Source organism: Topomyia yanbarensis, chromosome 2 (assembly GCF_030247195.1).
Source record: "Topomyia yanbarensis strain Yona2022 chromosome 2, ASM3024719v1, whole genome shotgun sequence".
Lineage (NCBI taxonomy): Eukaryota > Metazoa > Arthropoda > Insecta > Diptera > Culicidae > Topomyia > Topomyia yanbarensis.
The window spans coordinates 405051717-405078265 of NC_080671.1; the positions used below are offsets into that span (position 1 = coordinate 405051717).

General features: G+C 39.2%; 1 protein-coding gene across 1 annotated transcript in view; it reads right to left on the reverse strand.

Annotated features, from left to right (window-relative positions):
- LOC131685016 (A disintegrin and metalloproteinase with thrombospondin motifs 9) overlaps window positions 1-26549 on the reverse strand; it is an 811665-nt gene that overhangs the window by 206888 nt on the left and 578228 nt on the right. Inside the window, 1 exon segment of the mRNA XM_058968345.1 lies at window positions 23338-23533. Coding sequence (XP_058824328.1) covers window positions 23338-23533 — 196 coding nt within the window.

Here is a 26549-nt window from a genome sequence, read left to right on the forward strand (position 1 = left end):
AGAGATCGGATTGGAAAAATCTTTAACCCTATGTGCGGGGTTGGGAGTCGAACCCAGGTGAGCTGTGTACAAGGCAATCGATTTATCAACTACGCTATGCCCGTCCCCTTAAGAGTCTTCTTAATCCATGCGAATAATATTGAAATCGTGGAAGCTGACATCTATTTCTGAAGTAAGCCATGTTTCGCATAATGCAAATGCGTCGCTTTTCTAATTATGCATTAACATTTTAAAGGAATCGATTTTCGGGATAATGCTTCTCCAATTCCACTGTAGAACTGTGATTCGTAACCTCGTCAAATTAATTAGTTATCGAAGGATACGGTCGCTGAAAGGAGGGGCCATTTTGGAGGCAACTGCATCAAGAATGTTTTTACTGCGTGGAGAATGCTTATAAGGATGCTTTTAAAAGCACATTTAGAACAAATGAACATTGCGACGTATTTTACTGTCTAATAATGGAATTTTACATGTTTTGACATGTGAAATAATATATTGCTGTAGAACTCGGTTGAAGGGAGATGGAGAATTATGAACAAAGTGCATCTTTACATATTCTTTTATGATCATCTTGCGAGATGTAAATATGTTTAAGTGTGACGGTCAGAAATATTTAAATCTGTAAAAATACGGTCCATAATATCAGAGCATTTTATTAAACCAGTACTGGTTTTTTCTCTGGCTGAGATATGGGAACAATTGGGGTTTTTGATGTCCCCGGAAGTACTGGACACTCTTTTTCTGAGCTCAGATTTCTGAGACCGGGAGCGACTTTCTTCAGTTTTGTTCCTCCTTTTTCTATTGCTTCTTGGCACAGCAGAACATGTTCCCTTCTGGGGTTCATCACAGTCGACTTTGACAATAGACAAGTTAGTATAGATGTTTGTAGAAACCGGTGACATAGCTATATTAACCTCCGGCAAATAACAATCCGCAAATTTTTTCGTCAGGGTCAGAAATGGTAGCAATGAAATAAACAACTGCGATATCAACTTCTCAACTCGGACACCGGAACGCATATTTGCCGCAAGCTCTAAGGAAGCCTCCAATCCTCCAAGCACAGTCGAGCCCTTCCTGCCAGCGACCTGCAGCCGTCCCGGTCCTGTGCTTAGGTCTGGAAAGGAGGACTTCCAAAATCGTTTCAAAGGCAAGTACGATGTTAATTTCGACAATTCGTCCCCTGAAATTTCTGTTGCTTCCAGCCGACCACCAACTTTCGGCCCCCGTCATCGCTTAACGAACGCAGCTACCGGACAGCAAATCGCTCCGGGTTCCGGAGCAAAATGTCTACCTGATAGTCTAATGCTCTATTACCAGAACGTCGGCGGAATGAACTCTTCCCTTGATGACTATAAGTTAGCTGTTACAGATCGCTGCTACGATGTGATCACGCTGGTCGAGACATGGCTTGACTGCCGCACATTATCCTCTCAGATATTTGGCTCGGAATATGAGGTTTTTCGCTACGACCGCAACCCATAGAACAGTAAAAAACTATCCGGCGGAGGCGTCGCTGTCGCTGTGGACAAACAACTGAAAGCTAGAGTTGTCGAGGACGATGCATGGAAATGTGTTGAACAAATCTGGGTTGCTATTGAGCTTGGTGATCGAACCGTTTTCCTGTGTGCAGTTCATTTCCCTCCGGATCGCATTCGGGACAATACGTTGATCGATGCTCACATCCAGTCGATTTCGCATGTAATGGCAAGTATGTCAATGGCGTATGCCATCGATAGATTCGTCCCGAAGAAAGTAAACCGGAATGAGAGAAAATTCCCATGGCAATCCGTCGAGTTACGGCAACTTAAAACAGCAAAACGAGCAGCCTTGAGAAAATTCACGAAATACCGAACTCTGTCACTCCGGAACCGCTATGTGAGGCTCAATTTCGAGTACAAAAAGGTGAGCAAACGTTGTAACTCACGTCACAAGCACAATATTCAAAAATCTGGCCTTCCGTCGTCGATGACTCTAAATGGTGAAATGGCTACCGATAGCAATGAAAAATGTCGTCTCTTTTCCATTAAGTTTGCCAGTATTTTTAAAACACAAGTATTAACTCCCGAGCATGTTTTCGCCGCCGCCAGAAACGTCCCTTTGCAAACACAGACTTTTGGTCAAATGGACGTGGATGATACGATGATTACGAGAGCACTGCAAGCAATACCTCAGCGATGACCAACACGGTTTCATGCCCGGACGGTCGACCACTACGAATTTGCTATGTCTTACATTATACATCACTGCGAGCATGGCGGAACGGAATCAAACGGACATTATTTACACCGATCTATCGGCAGCATTCGATAAAATTAATCACGATATAACTGTTGCAAAGCTGCAGAGACTAGGACTACACGGCTCACTCCTTAGGTGGTTCAACAGCTATCTTACCGACCGGTCGATGAGTGTCACCATAGGCGATTTTCAATCAGATAGTTTCAATGCTACCTCCGGTATCCCACAGGGGAGTCACCGATGTGAATTATGTTTTGAAAGGACCTCGTCTGTCATTTGCGGACGATCTGAAAATGTATATGCAGATTAGTTCGATTGCTGATGCCCATTTCCTGCAAAATCAACTCGACAGTTTCGCAGCTTGGAGCGATTTAAATCAAATGATCGTCAACCCGAGTAAATGCTCGGTGATTTCCTTCACAAGGAAAAAGCAATTGATTCGTTTCAAATATACCTTGGGGAGTGTTGAAATCGATCGTGTCACTCACGTTAAAGATCTTAGAGTCATACTGGATAACCAACTCACTTTCAAGCAACACGTCTCGTTCATCGTCGGTAAAGCATCACAAACACTGGGCCTCATCATGCGCATAGCTAGAGACTTCACCGACGTATATTGCCTAAAGTCGCTATACTGCGCACTTGTACGCCCAATCATCGAGTTCAGCTCTACAGTGTGGAGTCCTATCTACATGAACGGTGTGGAAAGAATCGAATCCATTCAACGGCGGTTTATTCGATTTGCATTGCGCAGGTTACCTTGGCTTGATCCGTATCACCTACCTGATTACGAAAGCCGATGTTTACTCATCGATCTGGAAACCCTGCAAACCCGACGAGATCTCCTGAAAGCGCTCTTCGTGGCAGACGTTCTACAGAATAGAATCGACTGCTCCATGGTATCCAAAGGACATTCAATAGAGTTGCTTCAGTCTCCCACGCAAAACGCTCCGTCGTTTGTTCGCAAGTGTGCTGTAAGCATCGTGACTCTGAAGAGAAATGTCGTCTATATTGTCTATTATCTTGACCTTGTTATTTGTATGTATTTTAATGTTATTTTAATTACTTTGATATGTTAATGCTACGTTATTTATTCTAATCATCGAAACATCATTGGGGCTTCACAACAGCCTGTTGATGTAAACAAACAATAAACAATAAACCATTGTTGAATATAATTCATTCAAAATAAAGGTAATATAAATAAAAGTAATATTAACATTTCTGCAAAAGATCGCTTAGAACGTCCCTGAAAGGAACGCTTTATTTTCTCCTCATGCTGTTTGTACGCGGTACATGCCGGGAGATCAGGTGGATTTCACTCACAGTAGGGATACTTTTGGACATCCCTTCCGCAGGAGTCATGCGCATTTCCCATAATGAAACCTATTGCTGTGTGTACCAATTTTTTAGGATTATTGCAGTTCATGACGCGCGAAACAAACAGTCGAAAAGGTAGGCGAAGCTTGTTAAAGAGCAGATAGTTCTCTTCCTGTCAGTTGCGACTGATGCTGAGTGGAAACACGTTTACAATCCAGTATCTTAACTAGCTGAAGCATGCCAGCATTAAAACAGCCAGAGACAGCCTCATTTATTTCAAACTAGTCTGCTGGTACATATACTCTGTACTCCTTTGTAAAAGGCCCGTAGTTAGCTATATCGTTTGCCCGATATTTTATCAGGAAGAATTTTCGATATTTCTGTCACGGCTGAATATTGCTCCGTCAAAACTCGAGTAATCTGCAATAGATTCAAATATTTTTGTCTTTGACTCGGAAAATGATCGCGAAAGGCTAGGTGAAAAACACAATTACAATTTCAGACGTGCTCTGCCGGTCAAATAACTGTTAACGCGTATACACAAAAGAAGAAAAAAATGCTGAAACCTCGAATAGGTGGAGAACGCACAGTATAACATTGAAAATAGATTAGCACAGTTCTTTATCACTTTATACAAACTGCACGGACTGGAAAGATCGACCTCTCGCTCCGAGACTCCCCGTACGAATGTCGTTCCTTTTTCGTCGTGCTTGATGCATAAATAGAAATCAGAAACCAATTGTTTCCTTTCCGGTTACCAGCAGTATTCCGGTAAAAAAATGCGAACGAACATGGTCAGGCGATTTAAACACTTTGACGTTTAACTCAACTCGCCTGTACTAATTGCCCCTAGGAACAAATGCTATTTGCGAATGCGATTTAAAGGCAATTTCAACATTTAGACAAATTTTCTGGCGGCTGAAACGGACTTGGTTGTTTTTGCATTTTTCAAACATGGCGGATCATGTTTGGCTTAAACTCAAAAAGGTTTTTTTTTAAACTATTGGCGTGTTCTCGCTTGTCTAGTGCACTTCATTTAGCCAACGAATGTGGGAAATTGTGGAATCGCGTGTAAAAATAGTGGAACAAGATATCTGACCTAAACTCTTAATAAAAGTCAGATTGTGGTAACTTTTGGTGTGCAATGCCAATTTCACCATTGATTATTCCTATATTTTGGTGGTGATTACCTAGTGTAGTGATATGTTTATGTGAGTATATAATTAATCCGAAAATAAGTAATATTTGTAATTTTCATATTGGGCAATTAAGGGCGATCAAATGGTGCGTTCCCTGGGCGATTTGGAGGCGATTTAAGGGCGGGTGGAGCGGCTAAAAAATGACGGCGGCAAATCGCCCAAATGTTGCATTGGAAATAGCCCCCTAATTGCCAGCAATTTGCTGGCAATTTGAAGGGCAATTAGCGCATCCGAGTTGGCAAATAGCGCCCCGTTAGCCAGCAACTTGCCCTTTTTGACTGGGATTGCTTGTTGAAAAAGAATATTTTGCTGTAGGGTAACGAGGGTACTTTGGACCACTACCATATTTTGGACCACTTGGCGATAATTCGTTCATTTTACCATTTAACGTTTACAACAAATTGAAATATTATTAATTTAACACTGAAATTATCACACTAGAAAGCATCTCCCGTTCTATTCTGAGTGAAATGGTATTAGGAAGCAGTAAATTGCAATTTTTTAAACGTTTCTTCACATTTCAGTTTTACTGGTCCAAAAACACTAGGAAGTGGTAAGGTTATAACCAACATTGAAGTGTTATTACTTCTAAAGTGCATACATTTTAAACATGCAAATATGATTATTAAGCTGATAAAAGATATGAGGAAATGTTTACAAATTGATATAAAGGATCAGATTGTTGAAATTGTTATTTTTTATACGTCCAAAATATATTAGTTATTTCGAAAGGGGAAACATATTTTCGCCATGCTCCCAAATAGCTCTGGCATCTCTTCGCATACTTACTCTGTATTTTGAAAAGTTCACTATTAATTCCCATAAAAGCACTTTTTAGTCAATCATGTACGAATTTATCATAAAAATATGTTAAATATGTGAACATTTAGTGTCCAAAATGTGTTGTAAGATCCAGTGATGCGAATTTTTATTTTCAAACGCCAACTTTCAGCTCAATCCACCGCAACCGTGATGCAAATTTACAGCCTCGCTACAGCCTACACTTTCAAGTTGGCAGGATTTCCATGATAAAACCGTACGTCTTCATTTCAAAGTGATGCTTTTTCATTCACCAACCAAAGCTGTAATCTGCTCTGTAGAGGTCAGTTTAGGTTAAATGTTGACATATTTTGCGTTTTCAAGCATACATGAACAGTAAGAAGTATGTTCAGAGTAGTTTTGCTTGAAAGATCTGTTTAGTACCCCAGTAGAGAGATATTCTCAGGGTCAATGAAATGGAAAATGATTGAGCAGTTCGGCTGTTTGAACGAATAATGCAACCAACAACTGCGACTTGAACCTAGTAGAGTATGCTTTGAGATTTGTTCCTCCTTCAAGTTCGAACAAACCTATTGAAAATTAGCAACTCTGAGTAAGATCTGTCCAAAATATGTTTTCAACATTGGCTCAAAGGAAAAACGATGGTCCAAAATTTGGTTTGTTTACGGTCCAAAATAAAATGGTGTGGTCCAAAATTTGAAAATTTCACCTTCAAAATTTTTAACATTTTCTGAGCATTTATGTTTATTTGACAATTTAGAACACTAGATTTCGAAAATAGACGATGGAGCCGTACATCTTAACCCGTTAAATGATCCAGATTATGTAGCCAAACTGTATTTTTTCAGAATTTTTTCGCAAGGCTTCCTAAAGCGGTCCAAAATACCCCTGTTACCCTAATACACGAATAAAATATTCTTTGTATATAAACCATTTGCCATTCACAGAACGGCACTTGACAGTTAGAACAGTCATGCGTAACGTGCTATAAAAAGCTCTGAGACGTCATCTGGCAGAACGTCACTTTTCTGATAGCTCAGAGAGCTTGTTTACATCCACCCAGTACAAGAAACTCGGTTCGAATTCTAACTGCAGTGCATGAAATATGAATCGATATCGAACTATGTTAGCATTATATAACTTGACAAACAGTGACCAAATAAAGTTATCTAATCACTACCTACAGAATTACTTCGTGTTTTCTTATGATATTATCAACAGGTTATGGGCCCATGGTTTGCCCGTACGAAGGCTATTCGTTGCCCATATTTCAACAGTGCTTTGTGTACAAATCTAAGCCGCTGTTCATTTTCTACGGTATACGATTACTAAAATTTGGAAGCACCGTTTAAACAAGATAGCAAACGAAGAAAAACCATGCATTGGAACCGCAGCACAACAGCAGGAAGTTAACGTGGAAGCCCTGAAGCTGCCGCGATTGAGCCTGTCGGATATGACTTCATCCAACATCGAGTCATAATACATGCCATTGGAGTTCTGGTTTTCCGTATTCGGTATTGGAAATGTCCTTGATACTAAGAAGTGCAATATCTTTGTCACAAGGGTCGCCCAGCAAATTAACAGATCTATCGAGGTCGCTTGCCAACAAGTGCGTGTATATTAAGATGAAGCTGATTGAACACTTCGCCAGCAGTCAGCAGAAATGTTTGCAGATCGTACTGTCTTATATGCCGCTTGGTGACATTAAGGTTCAACTGAGAAAGTCTGGAAAATGAAAAAGCAGTTGTTTCCAACACCGATGGAAATTTTTTTCATGAAAATAAATCAGTAATACTGTACCAATATTCATTGATTCATTTTCAGGAAGATTTTACCAGCAGCATGGCAAATTCCGACAAGCACTACCGAATCAACATTAACGGTGGGAATGTCAATATTTCGACCGACATATCAATCAAATGAAAGTTTAAAAACTGGAAAATCGACTCTGGACGTTGTACAGATAGTTACACGAATCCATTCTGTTTCGAGAACTGCAGAATTTATGGCTGTAGACTAGAGTGACAGGAAAAAAATTACCCCTATCGACCCATGCCTGAGTCGATTCCTAGTCCCACCAGGGGTACTTGCTCCAAATTTGAAGCAAATCGGACAAGTCTAGCTACCGGACCAACGTGCCTGAAGTTTGTATGGGATTTTTCGACAATTTACATGGAGAAAACCCACTAACTCGCATTTTCGCCGCTAGGTGGCACTGTATGCATCGTATTATCACTGTAAGTGAAAATAAGAAAGATAATTTAATTTCCTACAACTTTGTCGAAGACTGCTAGTGAATCCGGTTTTGTTAAAAAAAATTATTAAGCTTTTAACGAAGTTATGTCTGAGTCGGTTTTGCATGTGGCGTTGCAGTGCATGGTTGTGTATCAGTACTTCATTCGCACGAGTTAAATATTTTTGTGAAATAATGGTTAGGTTTAGGTCAATAGTATGTTCAGACGATTTATTTTTAGTTAGAAAATTTTAGTTCCACATTTTACCGCATAGAGGGCGCCAACACTAACTTTTCACCGGAAAGAGATAGAGATTAGGTGTCTTCCACAAAGTTGTAGAACAAGCATTTCTAAATAATTCTTCCGAACATCTCGATATTCTATCTCGCTTCTATAAAAAGTTAGTGTTAGTGCCCTCTATGCGGTCACAGGTGGAACTAAAATTTTCTAGCTAAAACATAGCTCGTATTATGTACTACACTTCTTTTGAACATATTATTCCGCTAAATCTAACCATTATCTCACAAAAACGTATAGTTGGCGGGAATCGAGTACCGATACACAACCATGTACTGAAAAATTCACTCAGACATCACTTCGTTAAAAGTTTAATAACTTTCTTTTAACAAAGCCGGATTCACTAGCAGTTTTCGACAAAGTTGTAGGCAATTAAATTATCTTTCTTATTTTTAATTACAGTGATAGTACGATGCATATAGTGCCACCTAGCGGCGAAAATGCGAGCTTTCCCCATGTAAATTGTCGAAAAATCCCATACAAACTTCAGGCACGTTGGTTGAACTCTAACTCTGTCGAAGACTCTGATGACAGTGTCAGCTCAATTGTAACTATAAGTTACAATAACTTCTTTCGTCCTTTATTAACACTCATAAAATAAAATGCTGTTGTTTGCTTTTCACATAACATGCACTCAACGCGCTCCAAATCATTACCGCGTTCAGCAAATGTCACACCGATTGCCACAAGGATTAAACGTTTAACTCCGGCGATAGCTGTTACCATTGAAGCGCTGAAGGCCGCTTTTCAAGGACCTGTTCCGTAGCTGCCAACTGCTACCATGTGATCCCTGGTGCACAACTCGCCGTTTACCAGTGCACACCTGAAAGGGGTCACCGGTGGGTCACCAGCCGTCAGCAGCTGGAGGAAGTCGTGTTCAACACCCATCAGCTCCAGCATAAATTGCTCACTAACGTATTACAAGCTCCGCTAGACAACCGACAACGCTTGGCAGCGAACCGAGCAACATCAGGCACTCGACGAAAGCATTATTGCTCACTTGTAAACACCTTTATTTAAAGATTTTCAATTGAGATACGACTGAATGGGGATAGATATGTACAGTGTACGATTTACCCAGGACAGGCCAAGTCTCTTTCAGGGGGTCGAAACAATAGTTTGATGTTAAAATTAATTAAATTCCTTCTGCTAGAAAACTATCAGCACGAATGCTATTACAGGAGTAGAGCGGGTATCCGCACCGAATTTCGACCCCCGAGTGCAATCACAATCGATATTACTGAACGGGTTGGCCAATATAGGCTCTACTACCATAGAACCAATCCCGCAGTTTAAATGAATTAATTTATTTTCGATACAAAATAGCGAGAAAACATGTTGAAGATATTGCCGTACCATGGATCATGATCAGCTGCTGCATGCCACACGGCTCACCGCCAAACTGCACAGCTCAGTTGTTGAGTGTGTTTACAAAAGGAGGTTACTTTGAAACAATTTTGCTGTTTTACAAGCGACCCGCGTCCACACGGGCAAGCTGATAAATCTTAGCTCGGCACGAAACGTTGCTGCCTACCCTGATGCCTAGTCACAGGGTGGTGGTGAGCGCGTTGAAAACCCATAGCAAATAGTTTGGCGAATAATTCCTACTGACTCGAATCTTGTAAATATGTCGGTAATTTTTATTGCCCGTCTGTTGCGCCCCTCGAATGGGCTCATTAATCGGACTGCGATACCAGCAAACCGCTGACCCGGCTCGACCCGAGCCCATTCTCATCGTCCACCAAGTCCACCATGGACTCGTCCATCTCCCGCCTGAGCCTAACTAGTTTCCCCGGATGATGATCGGTTATCGGTTTAATCCCTTCCAAATGTTGTTTCTTTTTTTTCCTAATTAATGCGAACTCATTAATATCGGAATGGTTTTGCCAGAAAGTAGGGGAGAAAAAATAAACTGGTACCCATCTGATGCTGGGTTGTTGGGTCCATTCCGAGCAGCTGTCGTCGCCGACCGCGATTCATAGAAATCAGTGTGTGTTAATTTGGCAATCCATTCGAAACTCGGGGCGGATCAAAACGGGCGGGCCGCTTTCGACGATCATCGATACATCACGCACGGTCAGAGCGGATGATCACTTGAAACGATCCGCCGGTCGCACCCGGTCGATATGTAAATTGGGCAATAAGTTATCCTAATTACGGGGGGAATTTATCATTATCGGATGGAATGAGTAGAGCTTTTGTGCACGAGGAAGTGTCAGGTGCTGCTTTGGATTTTTTTAAATTTTTTTTTTGTGAAGCGACAAAATTTAAAATTAAAATCACGGACTTGAAACTGTAGCAAATTTCTGACCTTTTATGGAATATTTTTATTGATTTCGCTGCAAGGGCAACCTTTTAAAACACTCAGTAGGAGAAGGTTCTATGGAAGAGAAATATTTTCGAATGATATATTGTTTCTCAGCAGTAAAATTAAGTCGAATAGTAATGACGGCGCCGGTGGTTGAGTGGTAAGCATAACCACCACTCATCCCAGTTGGTCTGAGTTCAATCCCAGCTGAGGTTGTTGAGATTTTTCTGAGGTGAACGCAATCTGTGGTCACGTCTTCCTTCGGAAGGGTAGTAAAGCCGTTGGTCTCCGGTCCATGAGTTGATGGGTCGATATGTAGTCCAGATAGTGGAGTCACCCCTCTGGCGTCGGTAAAGAAGATGTAAAATCCAACATCTATATACTTATTAACAAATATCTCCTCCTCCCGTGATACTTGTGGAGTGCTGCGCAGTAGTTTATGCGGCCACTAGCAAAAGCAAGTATCGGACTAACATGCCTTCCCTTTCCTTCCGCGATCTACGTTCGAGCCTGGCCTGGCGCCGGTATTGATCAATAAACACTTACTTTAGGATTACCAGGAGATGTTTCGCTACTCCTAAGCATAATTATCTACTGTTTCCCTGTGCAACGTCAGCTAGTCCTGGTCGATAACGGAGTAACAGCCCAGGGGTGGTCGCACACGCTCAAGTTCAAGTAAAATTAAGTCGAAAAGTCAGTCGTGTGTTTGCATATAAATGTACGAGATGTTTCACGTGGTATAAATCATGGTACACTTTTCAAAAACAACGCAAGCCGAAGTAGTCATCTAACTATAATAAGCTTTTTTGCTCCTTTCATTTGCACTATACAGCTCTTTAATTATATACCAAATGCACCAAATCGATGTACGTTCTTTTATAGATGAAGATTGAACAACACACCAGAAACAGACGAAACGCCACAAACTAATTACGTTGGCACACAGCGAATATTGGAAACTAAGCAGAACTTCACTTATGAAACATTCTAAAAAATCATGTTTTCCGTTACTTTCGGCCCAATATTTAAAACCCGTCCCGCTTTGCTGCGACTTTCAACGAAGTAGGAGTAAAACACATTTTTTCCGAAGCGCCATCTGGCGGGCAGATAATCCGCAACCAATAGTACACAAACACGCTCTATAACAAATGTCTACTACGTATAAGTTTTTACGGCGATGGGTTAAGCCGTTTGGGAGTCCATAAATCATATAATACAAACATGGACTTTTATATATAGACTAGCTAATACCTATCGCGCGTTGCTGCGACTTTCATCGAAATAGGAGGAAAACACAATTTGTTCCGAAGCGCCATCTGGTGGGCAGATAATGGCCAACTAATAGCACACAAACACGCTCCATAACAAACGCCTACTATGTACAATTTTTTACGGCAATCGGTTAAGCCGTTTAGGAGTCTATATAAATCATATACATACAAACATTGACTTTTATATACAGGGTGTTTGGTTCATGGTTAAGAATCTCTCGGGGGGTGATAGACTGTCATATTTGGAGAAAAAAAATTGTTCTACACATACCATCAAATCTCAAACGTTACAAAGTTATTGAACTTTTTGTATTAAAAACTTATTTGTCTTAACATACCTCTAACTCAAAAAGTATACTTTGTATTTCAAATATTTTAGGTCCACTTGGAAGGCGAGAAAATTTCGCATTGAGTGATGCCCTCACATGTTTCAGCTAATGAGTTTAAGTAGCCTTTTCAAAGTAATTTATTGAACATTAAACATTTGTAATCGATTTTTCGTCCATTTCTTGAATATCATAATAGTTAACCTCATCATTTTAATAATCCAGATTGTTAGTTTTGAAGAGCTGCATAATTCGTTCTTTGACATGATACACTTACCTTTTCTTATTTTCATGAGTTTGGGTTATTTAACTTGGATATTTTTTTCTCATCTTCACTAATACCAGCTCTAATTGAAAAAGTATGACACTTATTGTATTATTTTTCTTTTTATTCGAAAGACAGGAAAATTTTACAGAGAAAAATGTATTAATACCTTTCAGTTAAGTGAATTTAGCATTCTTTTAAAAGTAAATTAGTTTAAAGTTAGTGCTATTATCAGCATTTTCGTTAATTTTCTTAAAATTGTAAATAATAAACATCACTATTATTATCATGAAAATAATGCATCTTAGCAAGTTCTACAGTTCTTTCTTTGATTCCATCCAATTATCTCTTTTGGTTTCGACGCAAAATCGTTTTTATCACATCGTTTCATATGCAAAAATAACGATTTCGAACCAACTACATTTGCGGCGAGGTCATGCTGTGTTAACTATTAAATAGCAGCAAAATGAAAAGAGATATAGACAAAGTGTCTAATAAAAAGTTATAGAGAACATTAAGGGGCATCAAATGAACAAGAGTAACAATAAATTTTGTTGATCAATAATTAGAATAATTAAAAAACTCTCCAAAAACACAAATTTTTAGATATTTCGTTAGTATCATTTAGTACACTTAACTAAAAGATATTTGTACATACACTGATAGGACATTTTCTCAGCTTTCCAATGAAATCTTGTAAATAACGATATAAAGTATATTTTTTAGATTAGAGTCTTTTAAGCACTTGCAAGTCGGTTACAGGAAAAGTATAGTAATGAAATTACAAAGAAATGAGAAGAGATAGGAATATGACGTCCAAGAACGAATTATAAATCGTCCTAAAACCCAACTTTTGGATAATGGATATTGCTATAATCATACTTCATTATTTCGAGAAAATTAGCAAAAACCTCCTCAAAAACACTAACTTTTAACTACTTTACAGCTAAAAGGTAATTAAAACTAATTAACTAATAGATATGAGAACATCATTCAATAGGAAATTTTCTCACCTTTCGAATGGAACTAAAACATTTAAAATACAAAGTATAGTTTTAAAGTTAGAGGTATTTTAAGACAAAGAAGTTTTTTACACAAAAAATTCAATAACTCTGTAACGGTTGAGATTTGAGGGTATGTGTAGAACAATTTTTTTTCTCCAAATTTGACAGTCTATCACCCCTCGAGAGATTCCTAACCATGAATCAAATACCCTGTATATAGAAAGATAGATAGATATGCCGTTCGCTACGATTAGAGTTTTTTTTCCATTATTCTTATAATGCCAACTTGTTGGTCAATATTTTGAAATAGGCTCCAATATTAAAAAGTTTGTTCAGGGGTCGCTTGTCAACGAGTAAAACTGTACGGTAAAGTTTTTTGAAAGTGGTCCAACTACAGCTGTAGAGCTGAATTTTCGGAAGGGCTCCCTATCAATTGCAGCTCCCTATAATTGCAGACGAGACGGGAAATGTCGCCCACTAAAGCACTTCTTAAGGCCAATTGCAGTCGGCGTTAATTCTGATTGTTATATCGTGCGGTTCAGACATGGGGGAGTGGAGATTTCACGATCGCGTGGCAACGAGCGTTTATATGTTCGTGCTTGGGACCGCGTTTAAAATTTAAAAGTGTTAAAACCTTCACTTAACCACCGGGGCATTTTCATGTTTGCGAGCTCGCGGCCGTAACAGTGCGTGTATGGATCCGAGTTTTTCTAGTCTAGTCTAGTCTACACGTACACAGCCAATACATGTAGGGATCCTGTAAAATTCCAGACGTTCGCCTACAATTTTTCTTGTCAGTATTAATGTTTGTGGTACATATGATACGTGACACAATCATTAAAGCGGCCAGGCCAACTGTGCAGTGTACAAAGTGAAGATGATTCAAAATTATACGGCAATTGAATTATTCATTTAATGAAGAATTTAATCAACGAACTATTTCAAACCTTGAATAAGGAAGAAACGTGGACAACCGTACCGACCGTTTCAATTTGATGGGGATTTGATAAATCGTTGGGAGTGACTTCGCTAAGAGGGCTAATGTCACTCCTTTGGTCCTAGGTTCCTTGGATGGGATGGGACTGGTGTCTAGGTTATAGCGCCTTTACTCGCTCTACATCTTGTCCTGACTCGCTCTCTGCCAAGAAACATAAAACATAATGTCTAACGCATTTAGTGATACGAAGATGAAATTTTTATTTTTATATCAAAAGCTTACCAGAAAAGTGTAAACTTCTTTTGTAAAAAGCTAGGTATTAATTTATGTTAGAAATTCTGAAAACATCGGTAATTCTGACCATAACAAGAGTATAAAAATGAAACGAAAACTTTGTTACATTTATACCAGACACGTGTGAGTCCCGATTCCAAGCAACCGTTTTCGTACGCGTTATCGATGTTTGCACGTCAACCACTGATTATGGTAAGTATGGTCAATAGAACTCAATAGAACTTCACGGAGTGTCAAATGTGAATTCTGATAAAAATTGACTACACCAAATTTTTTGAGAATGAATTTTCAGATATCTAGCCAAACATGTCTAGTGGTCCTTACTGAAAATGACAGTTTCTCTTTGTTTACTTTCTCTTTCGCTAATAACTCGGCAGTTTATACGTTTGTTACTCAACTCTTAGCAAAATAAGCTAGTCGACATCAAAGTTTTTCGATATATTCTGAAAAAATATTGAAAAGTTTTAAGATGACGCTGTAATAATCGAAAGAGAAAGTAAACAAAGAGAGGCTCTCATTTGCACTTAGGACCATTTGACATGTTTGTCGAGATATAGGTTTGAGGTTTGTCCGACTTTTGTATGGTATGGATCACTGTGAGTCGGTATGGCTTCGCTCCCCCGCCGAATGAAGGCGTGCTGGAACAGCCTTCTGTAGTTCGGTCAGTTCTGCTCGTCTGAATAAGCAAGTTATTACAAAATTTACGTAATGGTCGTAGTGTGCGACGATAGAAAATTTTTCTCTGTTAATAAGGCCTTGCGGGTTGGAATAAATGCCGAGGCCAACAATTCGTAATCTTCAAACAATCAAAACCGGAGGATTTGAGTTTTTTTAAAATAAAAATGAAGTCGTTCGGACGGCGCCGGTGGTTGAGTGGTAAGCGTGACCGCCACTCATTCCAATTTACTTGGGTTCAATTCCAGCCGAGGTTGTTGAGATTTTTCTGAGGTAAAAAAATCTGTGATCACGTCTTCCTTCGGAAGGGAAGTAAAGCCATTGGTCCCCGGTCTATGAGTTTGTTGGATCGACATCTAGTCCAGATAGTGAAGTCACCTCTCTGGCGTCGGTAAAGAAGAAGTGATCCAACTTCTATACTCTTACTAACAAAAATATCCTCCTCCTGTGATACTTGTCGAGTGAGCAGTAGTATTTGCGGCCTCTAGCGAAAGCAAGTATCGGACTAACCATTCCTTCCCTTTCCTTCCGCGATCTACGTTCGGCCTGGCCGGCACCGATAATGATCAATACTTTAGGATTACCAGGAGTTGCAAATTGAAAGATGATTCGCTACTCTCAAGCATAATTATCTACTTATTCTCTGTGCAACTTCAGCTAGTCTAGATCGATAATGGAGTAGCAGCCAGGTGTGGTCACACCTCAAGCTTAAATGAGACTCGTTCGATTTCGGTTTTGGGTAGAAATTTTGAAAATCCGGCCATATTTAATATATATACAAAACTTACCTGTTATGATTTCTGGCAGCTCATTTACAACCACAGAAGCAAAGTCAAACCAAAGGAGTTTGGTTTGTTTGCCTCACGAAATACCTAACCTCAACTGGCTTTTGCAGTGCAATACTTTTGTTTTACTCACGAAATAATTCGGCACCGTTTTTTAACGGGAGTAGAAAGGTCAATTGTGGGGTCGCACCGGCGTACGAGCTGCGGAAACCAGTGTCGAATGTTACTGTGAACTGTGAGCGCCGCGTCCTATCTTGATCCTGCTGACACATATAAAACTTACCGTTCTAGTCTGTGGCCGCGCTGGCGTACCAGCTACAGAATTCGATGTTGGATAATACGGTGAATTATGGGCGCCGCATACGATCTTGAACCTGCTGAAAGCAGCACTCATGTCCCGAATACTACTGGCTGGAGCGATCTCTGGGGCGTCAGAGAAATTCGGTGGGCACTTCCCAAATGCCATTTGCTCCTTCCATCAGCACGTAGAAGAAACCTTTCTTAGCGCTAAAAAATGTTCCGATAACTCTGGACCAGTAATCCACCGTATTGCACTTAGTATTTCACTACTGGGAATGTGTCGGAAATGGTCCAACCAAGCTTCGGAAAATGCAGCAAAATGCTGCGGAGAAAAAACTGGCAGGAGAAAAAAACGAACTGTCACGAACGAGACCTCGCCTACTAATCTGCGTGTATGGATCCGAGTGTTTGTATGTTAACGTATTTGATCGCGTAGGCGTTTGTTTGTCGCGTGTGCTAGTTAGTATGTATCTTTGTGTGTAAATTCGATTGTATAACCGTGTGGTCAAATCATTTGGATATTAGCGTGAGCTCTTGAATGTTCACACAAACAGCGAGTTTGATGGTTAATTTTGAATGAACGGTTCAGATGCTAGAAGAGATTGAGTTCTCTCATATGACTAGAATGCCCGGTAATGTCACCCTAAAACTTGTGGAACTATGAGCGTAATTTGTTGTCTTGAGGTTTGTTCAACTGAAGATATGAATGCAGGCTGCTACGATCGAGAGTAGGGGTTTCGAGAAGTGACTGATTCATGATCGCGTGGAAACGTGGAAATTCGTAGTTGTTAAAATGCTCTTTTAATCACTGGAACGTTTTTATGTTAGCGAGATCGCGCGTATCATTATTATTATTGTTTATTGGTGGTGGTGTACCATTATTATTATTGTTTATTGTATATTGGGGTTTTAACCTCGATGCGTCATTCGCCCTCGTGGGTGTAGGTTTTCGTTAATGAACGCAATTGTATGTTTGCGTTTATGATGAGAATTGTATTATTGCGTAGGGCTCGAGCGTCTGTATTTTAACGGGTTTGACGCGTCAGCGTTTGTGTGTCGCGTGCATAAACCGCGTAATCGCTTGCATATTCGCGTAGACTATTGAATGTTTGCACGAACGGCCATTTTTATTGTACGCTTCACGCCTAGAGAATCACAAGAGTATTCGGCCATGACGTCCTGAGACTTCTAGTGCAATGAATTTTTTTGAGACCAAGATGGCAGACATTGACTTAGGCTGCTAGGAACAAAGGCAGGGGCTCTTGAAAGATATTGATTCATGATCGCACTGGAACGAGTGCCGGTATAATTGCACTTGAGATCGCGTACAAAAATTCGTAACTGCTGACATATTGACCTAATCACCGGAATGTTTTATGTATGTGAGATGGCGGGTGTAGGTGTGCGCGAATGTTCGCGATTGCATGTTCGCATGTGTATTACCGTGCAGCGCACAAGCGTGTTTATGTTAACGTGTTTGATCGTGTTGGCGTGTTTATGTCGCGTATGCTAGGCTGTTTATAGCTTTACGTGTTTGAATTCGTTTATATAACCAAGTAACCGTTTACGTGAAAGGCACAACAGATAACCTGAATAGTGGTCACAGTGGCAAAGTTCCCTCTAACAAAAAACCGTTTATGTGCGGCTTTCGAAAGTTTGCGCTAGCCGTCATACTAATGCATAATTTTGAGTGTACAGTTCAGTGGAAAATGAGTCTTGATGTCTAGTTTATACAAGTTTCGTATTTTAAAGTGGGAACTCCCAGACGAGTATGATTCATGATCGCGTAAGAGCGGGCATTTGTGTGTTGGCGCTTGAGACATTGTTCATAAATTTGTACGTTATTGCCAGATCGTGGACATAACAATGCTCGAATGAATGCGTTTGCGATCGTTTTGGTAGTAAAGCGAAAGGCGAAAGCGAGAGAGAACAATATAAAGACTTACAATTATGTTCAATAGAAAATCAATGGCCATTTTCCTAGTCGAATTATAGTTATTAATTGTTGATAATGGATGAACTAAGTGTTTTTAAAGCGATATTAAATAACGTAATCATTGATTTTGGAACATTTTCCAAAAGTTTTGATAGCTAAGCCTTACGAAAATCACCTCTATCCAATTCCATCATATCAAGCATTCAATAATTATAACGTGTAATCGGTTGCCCCAAGCAAATAAATCATTTTGCATAACCACCTACAACAGGTCGCTGATCGTGACAGGGTTAAAATCAAATTCAAAAACTTTGTGATTGTGAATAATGGTAAATTCGAGATTTTACTACAAGACCTGGCACTTCGCGTTTACGATATGGTTGTTGAAAATTTGAAAAATTTAAAAAAAAAATCATGTCGGAGTACAAAGAAGTGAAATCAGTTACAAAGGATACGTAGAAAAACATGTTCCTAGATATTGCAATAGTGATTACGTAGTAGGAATGCGGCCTTCCTCCAGAACCTACAGTGCACAACACAAGACACTACCATTCCACTGAAAACGCTTTGCACGTATCAATGACAGATTCCTACCTGGCCGGTCTATGTTGAACCAGTTCACTGTCGTAAACCGGGGACAGCAGTCGCTAAGAAAATCTCGGCTTCGGCAAGTAAAGCCAACACAAAGTCTTCAGATCATCACCTAATCTACAAACGGTTGTTAAATTTTTGGCTGCTGTAATAAAGGCAACTGCAACACTGCAAGAACTGTTTCTAATAACTCCAAATCAAAAGCCAGCATCATAAGTGGTGGAACCAAAGCCAAAGAAGGCGGATTGACGTCTGTGGTCTGTAATGGCCAGAAGTAAGAAAAAAGAACCAACCGCGATCATAAAGTATTGCACGATCACTGGAGAGCAATGAATGACTCGAAAGATGCAACAGGACAGGAAGCAAATATTTTCCTGCGCCAAAAAGGATCTCCACGCGTCATTGCAAGTCGTGTGTCCTTTTCTTTCTTCTGTGTTGCTACTAGTGAGATAAATTCGAAACACACCTCCTTTTTTGCAATTTCCTTTTATTTCCAACCCCTCCTCCCGACCCAAACTAGCGATTGGATCAATATGAATCTAAAGGGCGAACACGAAATTATTGCGACACATTCAACAGGGCATAATTTTTTTTACCATTGGGTAAAAATCAACCAAATTTTGCACACTTTCTCATTCATGTGTATTGTTTACATGCTATCAAACTCGAAGTCGTGTTTTTCGATTCAACGAAAATGGAGGTGAACCAACGCGAGTCGAGAGAACAAATTCTTTCCAAACACCTGGAATTTCCTGACCTGTCGCACCGGCAGTTGGGAAAAATGTTGAACATTCACCGTTCAACCGTCTCCAGAGTGTTGAAGCGGTTCCAAGAGCGGTTGACGTTACGTTGGACCACGGCAAAGGAGCTGAAAGAAGACCGGGACCGGAGAACAAAAAGACGGAGGGAAAGGAGAAGCGGATGATTAAAGCAAATCCCAACGTCTCAAGCCGTGATTTGGCTAAAAAGATCGGCATGTCGCAGAGCTACGTCCAGAATGCAAAGAAGAGAGCTGAACTACATACATACAAGGTACAGAACTTCCCAAACCGCGATGAGCGGCAACAATCGACGGCTAAAACTCGGGCACGGAAGCTCTACGAGAAGATGCTGACAAAATATGGCAGCTGTGTGATGGACGACGAAACGTATATAAAAGCCGATTTTAAGCAAGTTCCGGGGTTGGAGTTTTTCACCGGCAAGAGCAAGTTCTATGTGGACGACAAATTTAAGAAGAAGAAAATGTCGAAGTTCGCCTCCAAATATCTCATTTGGCAGGCCATCTGCTCTTGCGGACTGAGGAGTGAGCCTTTCGTGACAAAGGGCACAGTAAATGGCGAGATCTACAAATCTGAGTGCCTCGAGAAGCGCCTTTTGCCGTTCTTGCAGCAGCACGACTAAGCTCCGCTATTTTGGCCAGATTTGACATCATGCAACTATTCTAAAAGTGTCCTGGAGTGGTGAGAGGCCAATTCTGTCCATTTGGTTCCAAAGGACATGAATCCGCCAAACTGTCCGGAGCTGCGCCCGGTGGAGCAGTACTGGGCAGTGATGAAGCGGGAACTTCGGAAGAGCAAGAAGACAGTCAAAGACGAGAAGGACATGTTAAGAAAATGGAGAAAAACTGAGAAACTGGTACCGGATGACACTGTAAAGACTTTGATGGAGGGCATCAAGCGAAAATGCGTTCAATTTTACACTCAAGGCTCCATCGATTAACTTTTCTTTTGATTTTAAATATATGTATAAAACTACCCTAAAATTTTGGTTTGATTTTAAACATTATAAGATAATTGGCATGACATTTTCGATGTCGCAATAATTTCGTGTTCGCCCTTTATGATATGGGTATTTTGGAAAAAATCTGCCGCCATTTACGAACCAAACCGAGGGTTCGTAAATTGAATTAGATCGTAACAAAGTTCGTTTCTCAGCTAAGAAGTGAAGATGAACAATGCAAATCCTTCCTAAACGCCCCACAGCTACCGATTTACTTTGTTTTTCTGAGTTTGTTTATAAATGACTTCATCGTACGATCGCAAAAAGATGTGTCTGTTATGCGTTTCGGATTTTTGTCATCAGTATCTAGCCACCAACTTGGGGCCAGTTAGATGATAAATTTAAACGCCTAACTGGTGAGTTTCGAATGACGCTCGGACGGCAACCAGAGAAGACATACATATTTAGAGCATGAATATAAAAGTAAACTAATAATTCAAATTTTTTGTCTTTTGACTTAAGTGCCAATACCTTATTTAGGACTAGTGGTATCCAGCGGGGAAAAACGATCGGAAATGGTAAGTGAAGCTAAGCAATCATGTGAAAAAAATTCCCCCCAGAGGCGAGACTCGAACTAGCAACCTTTGAGACTCCGGCCCAATGCACAAACCCTTATGCTATCCCTGGGTATGGCGACATCCCAGAAAGAACATATGATTATCCCACTGGCGACGGTGATCGTACCCTGCCTGCAAAGCGAGAATCACACACAACGGCAGCTGATCACCCCAACACATTTGATCTATTTAATTTCCCCGCTAGATACCAAGGCCCGGGTTTTTATTATCGTCTGATGTCTAATTTTTAGTTCATTACCCATCGTACTTCGGTGGATGACAGAGCTAATGAAGACTGTCGATTTCTGGTATTCTCGCTTTGCAGGCAGGGTACGATCACCGTCGCCAGTGGGATAATCATATGTTCTTTCTGGGATGTCGCCATACCCAGGGATAGCATAAGGGTTAGTGCATTGGGCCGGAGTCTCAAAGGTTGCGAGTTCGGATCTCGCCTCTGGGGGGAATTTTTTTCACATGATTGCTTAGCTTCACTCACCATTTCCGATCGTTTTTCCCCGTTGGATACCACCAGTCATTAAAGTAAAATTAAGTTCACCCACAAATATACACGACTTGTGCTTTCTTCAACTAATTTTATTATAATTTTACACGTGGATTGAAAATTACAATTTCATTGAACAGAAAACCACTGCTCTTCAATGTATTTTTATTCGAATATTGCTGAAAAATGAATGACATGTAATATTACATCAATGAGAGCGTAAAATTGTATGCTTTTTAAGGCTCCTATTGAGTGCATTGATTTAAACGCAATTTTCATTAAAATTTTTGATTCAAGCTTTGTATGTTTACATTCGTATTGATTTACATGCCGGTTAAGATTCATTATTTTTTGGTGTGTAATGTTCCTAGTGTTGTGAATTAGTTCACGGATAGAGAAACGATTTGGTAGTGACATAACGGAAACTATGACTGAAGTTCGCAAAAAATCCAAATAACTTTACAAATAAAATCATTATATATGCGTTACCCAAGCAAAATTTGTATTCACAATTTTAAATCACATGACTTTCGTTCGTGTTTTTGTTTTCAAAACGTAAAAATGTGATTGTTCGAGAATTCATGACAATTTATTCACGAGTTTAGGAATATTTTTTTTGTTAACCCTCTTAAGAGAGTTAATCTTCTTCAGTGCTCATATCAGTCACTGACTGGCGTCGTTTAGATACGACCAGATTTTCAGAATATTCCGTTTTAAATACTACTAGTTTTACACATAATGTTGTATTTCCATATAAGTATTAATTCCGTTGATTGATTACACCCCATCACAGAAAAAAGGTGTCTGAAAAAGGCTCCGCTTCCGGGTCGGATGAAATATGATGCTCTTTAACGACATGCAAATGCGTAGTAGTAGACTAAACGTATGGTCATACGTCATGCTTAGGGAATCCCTTGTCTTTTCCGACGAACCATACAACAAAAGGCGACGACCCAGAGCAACATGGAACTCTATTATGCAAATTATCCGATAAATTTATCGACGACAGGTAACACACACAGTTCCGTGACACCTCGATATATATTCCAAGTTCAGGGCTGTGATCTTATGACCGCAGCGCCAGAAAACACAATGATCGTCTTCTGGCTTCAAGGAATTCCGATGTAAATGACCATCCCGAGATGTGCTGATCAAAGCCAGTTCCCTCTGGGGAGGACCGTTTGAGGGGGTATTTTAGCTGTGTTGCTATTTAGGTTCTGATTCTGAGATGTTAGGTTGAATAGCTTTGCGTCCCTTTAGATTCTCATACGTGCCTTAACTGTGCAAATGATAGTTTTATTCTAATCGGGGCTCAAACAAATGCTGCTTTACGGCTTTTTAAAAGTCGTGTATAATGGGATAAACAATATTGTTTTGTGTTTAGAATATTATGAATTATTTATGGTTGCGTCTATGGCCGATATGTGAACAAATTCGCAATAAGAAAGTCAACTCGAATAAGCGACAAGCATGCTTTGTTTTGTTGCTTGATATATTACTCATCGTCAGAAGTATTGACTTTTTTTGTTTTTCAAATGCCAAATAAATTATTTGTCATCAATCATCGTATCATCGAAGTTCAAGTTTTTCATATTTTTGCATAGTCATCTTAAACGATATAGCAATTACTATTAACATGAATTCGATTACGATTTTCAAATCGCTTTCGAAATTCACCAGAAACAGTTGATAAAAAAAACCAACGCTTGTTTGAAAAATATATAATTTACTCCACTCACCTTCCTGGTTGGTGTCCAGAGCGCAATTGCTGCTGGCGTCCTTGGCCGTCGGTTCCACCACATCGTCGTCGATGGTTAAAATTTCCGGAACGCCCCGTTCCCGGGAAAGAGCATGCCATATGTTGGTGTCTTCATTGGAGTACTTCTCCACCGGTTCGATGAAGAACGAGCCGTTCGAGGTACGAATGTGTCCTCTCTGAAAATATATATATAAAAAAAAGAAAATATGAGTGGAAAGAATCTAACCACGGCGATCGACAATGAAAGTGTGAATGTTACACATGCAAAGCCAATAATGGTTCGTTGGAAGCTTGACATAGCGTGGGAGTTGGCCCCCATCGAGGGCACAAGAAGATTCCCACTCACGACGCTTGACCTGCGTGGCGTGATCCGCGACAGATGATTGTGTCGCTATAGTCACGTGTGGTCTGCGGTATTTTTCGCCACAGGTGAGTACAATGAATGAATGTGGAAATATGTTCGAGTCTTGCCAAAAGTGCCATAAACAGCTGGCGAAACCAAACCGGCGCACAAGGAGCTTTGAATGGAGCCACCACGTACCACTTCTGGCTATTTCACGATGCCGCCGTCTGGTTCAGAAATGTCGTACAAGATTTATTCCGGGGGTGTCATGTGGTAATTATAATATGTCACTAGCTGACAGCAGGAGTTAATTGGATGTAAAAATAAAGTTCAGTGATGGAAAATGGCTAAATTTTGCTGATCAATATACGGCAGCTGTTTATAATTTGCCGACTTAGTCCGAAGAGCATTTATTGATAAGACACCAACATTGATGATAGCATGTAAAAATCAATGTTTCTCTTAAACTTGAACTTTCTAGAAGTTCCGAGAGCTTAGAAAATTGTGATAATGGTTAAATATACACAGTATGGAAAAAAAGTTTAACGTGTCAAATCATTCAAGATATGTGAAAAAATATTTTTTATTTAGTTGCATTCTTTATTCTTCATTTTCATCACAATTTTTTTTTACATTTCGTTCTTTGTGTAATTGCGTAGACTGCATAACAAGAAGACTGGCAACTCTGTCCAGAATCTGGAGACAGTAACAGCAACACCACTTGTGAGTAAAGGTGGTACTTCCCATAGTGATGCACACACACACATATACAGGGTGTTTGGTTCATGGTTAAGAATCTCTCGGAGGGCGATAGACTGTCATATTTGGAGAAAAAAATTGTTCTACACATACCATCAAATCTCAACCATTACAAAGTTATTGAACTTTTTGTATTAAAAACTTATTTGTTTTAAAATACCTCTAACTCAAAAAATATATTTTGTATTTCAAATATTTAAGTTCACTGGGAAGGTGAGAAAATTTCGCATTGAGTGATGCCCTCACATGTTTCAGCTAATGAGTTTAAGTAGCCTTTTCAAAGTAATTTATTGAAAATTAAACAATTTTAATCGATTTTTCGTTCATTTCTTGAAAATCCTAATAGTTAACCTCATTGTTTTAATAATCCAGATTTTTAGTCTGGAAGAGCTGCATAATTCGTTCTTTGACATGATACACTTACCTTTTCTAACTTTCATGAGTTTGGGTTATTCAACTTTGATATTTTTATCTCATTTTCACTAATACCAGCTCTAATTGAAAAAGTATGGAACTTATTGTATTTTTTTTCTTTTTATTCGAAAGCTGGGAAAATTTTACAGAGAAAAATGTATTAATACCTTTCACTTAAGTGAATTTAGTATTCTTTTAGAAGTAAATTAGTTTAAAGTTAGTGCTATTATTAACATTTTCGTTAATTTTCTTAAAATTGTAAATAATAAACATCTCCATTATTATCATGGAAATATCGCATCTCAGCAAATTCTACAGTTCTTTCTTTGATTCCATTCAATCATCTCTTTTGGTTTCGACGCAAAATTGTTTTTATCACATCGTTTCATATGCAAAAATAACGATTTCGAACCAACTACATTTGCGGCGAGGTCATCTTGTGTTAACTATTAAATAGCAGCAAAATGAAAAGAGGTATAGACAAAGTGTCAAATAGTAAGTTATAGAGAACATTAAGGGGCATCAAATGATTGTTCATTGTAACGATAAATTTTGTTGATTAATAATTAGAATAATTAAAAAACTATCCAAAAAACACAAATTTTGAGTTATTTCGTTAGTGAAAAATCATTTAGTACACTTAACTACAAAATATTTGTACATACACTGATAGGACATTTTCTCAGCTTTCCAATGAAATCTTGTAAATAACGATATAAAGCATATTTTTTAGATTAGAGTCTTTTAAGCACTTGCAAGTCGGTTACATGAAAAGTATAGTAATGAAATTACAAAGAAATGAGAAGAGATAGGAATATGATGTCAAAGAACAAATTATGAATCGTCCTAAAACCCAACTTTTGGATAATGGATACTTCATTATTTCGAGAAAATTAGCAAAAACCTCCTCAAAAACACTAACTTTTAACTACTTTAAAGCTAAAAGGTAATTAAAACTAATTAACTAAAAGATATGAGAACACCATTAAATAGGAAATTTTCTCACCTTTCGAATGGAACTAAAACATTTAAAATACAAAGTATACTTTTTGAGTTAGAGGTATTTTAAGACAAATAAGTTTTTTACAGAAAAAAGTTCAATAACTCTGTAACGGTTGAGATTTGAGGGTATGTGTAGAACAATTTTTTTCTCCAAATATGACAGTCTATCACCCCCGAGAGATTCTTAACCATGAACCAAACACCCTGTATATTTTTTCATGAAGCTTCCTACCTTCCTCCAATAGAGGCGCTGTAACATCTGTCGCTTCTTGTTTGTATAGGGGAAAGAAAAAGATATCAGTCTTCTTAATATGTAGTCTTCGCTACTACTTTTGATTCGATTATAGCGTGTGTATTTGTGTGAGTGTGTATTATTGCTATTTGGTGCTCATATACTATTGCGTGTTACATTTGTTGTCATTTTTCGTTTGTTTCGATTCTCGATATCTAGAGTGTGAAAAATTCCAGCATAGATGGAATTTAAACCTTCTGTATCTGTTCGCTTATTAATACTGTCTTTGCCAGTGATTATGTGGCATACTTCTATGTAAGAAAGTGCGTGTGGCTTACAGTTTTTGGCTAATATGCTAGTGTTTTCAAAGTCGAACCTGTGATTGTGTATAATACTGTGATCCATTAGTGCTGTTTTCTCTTTTAGATGGGCAATTTGTATT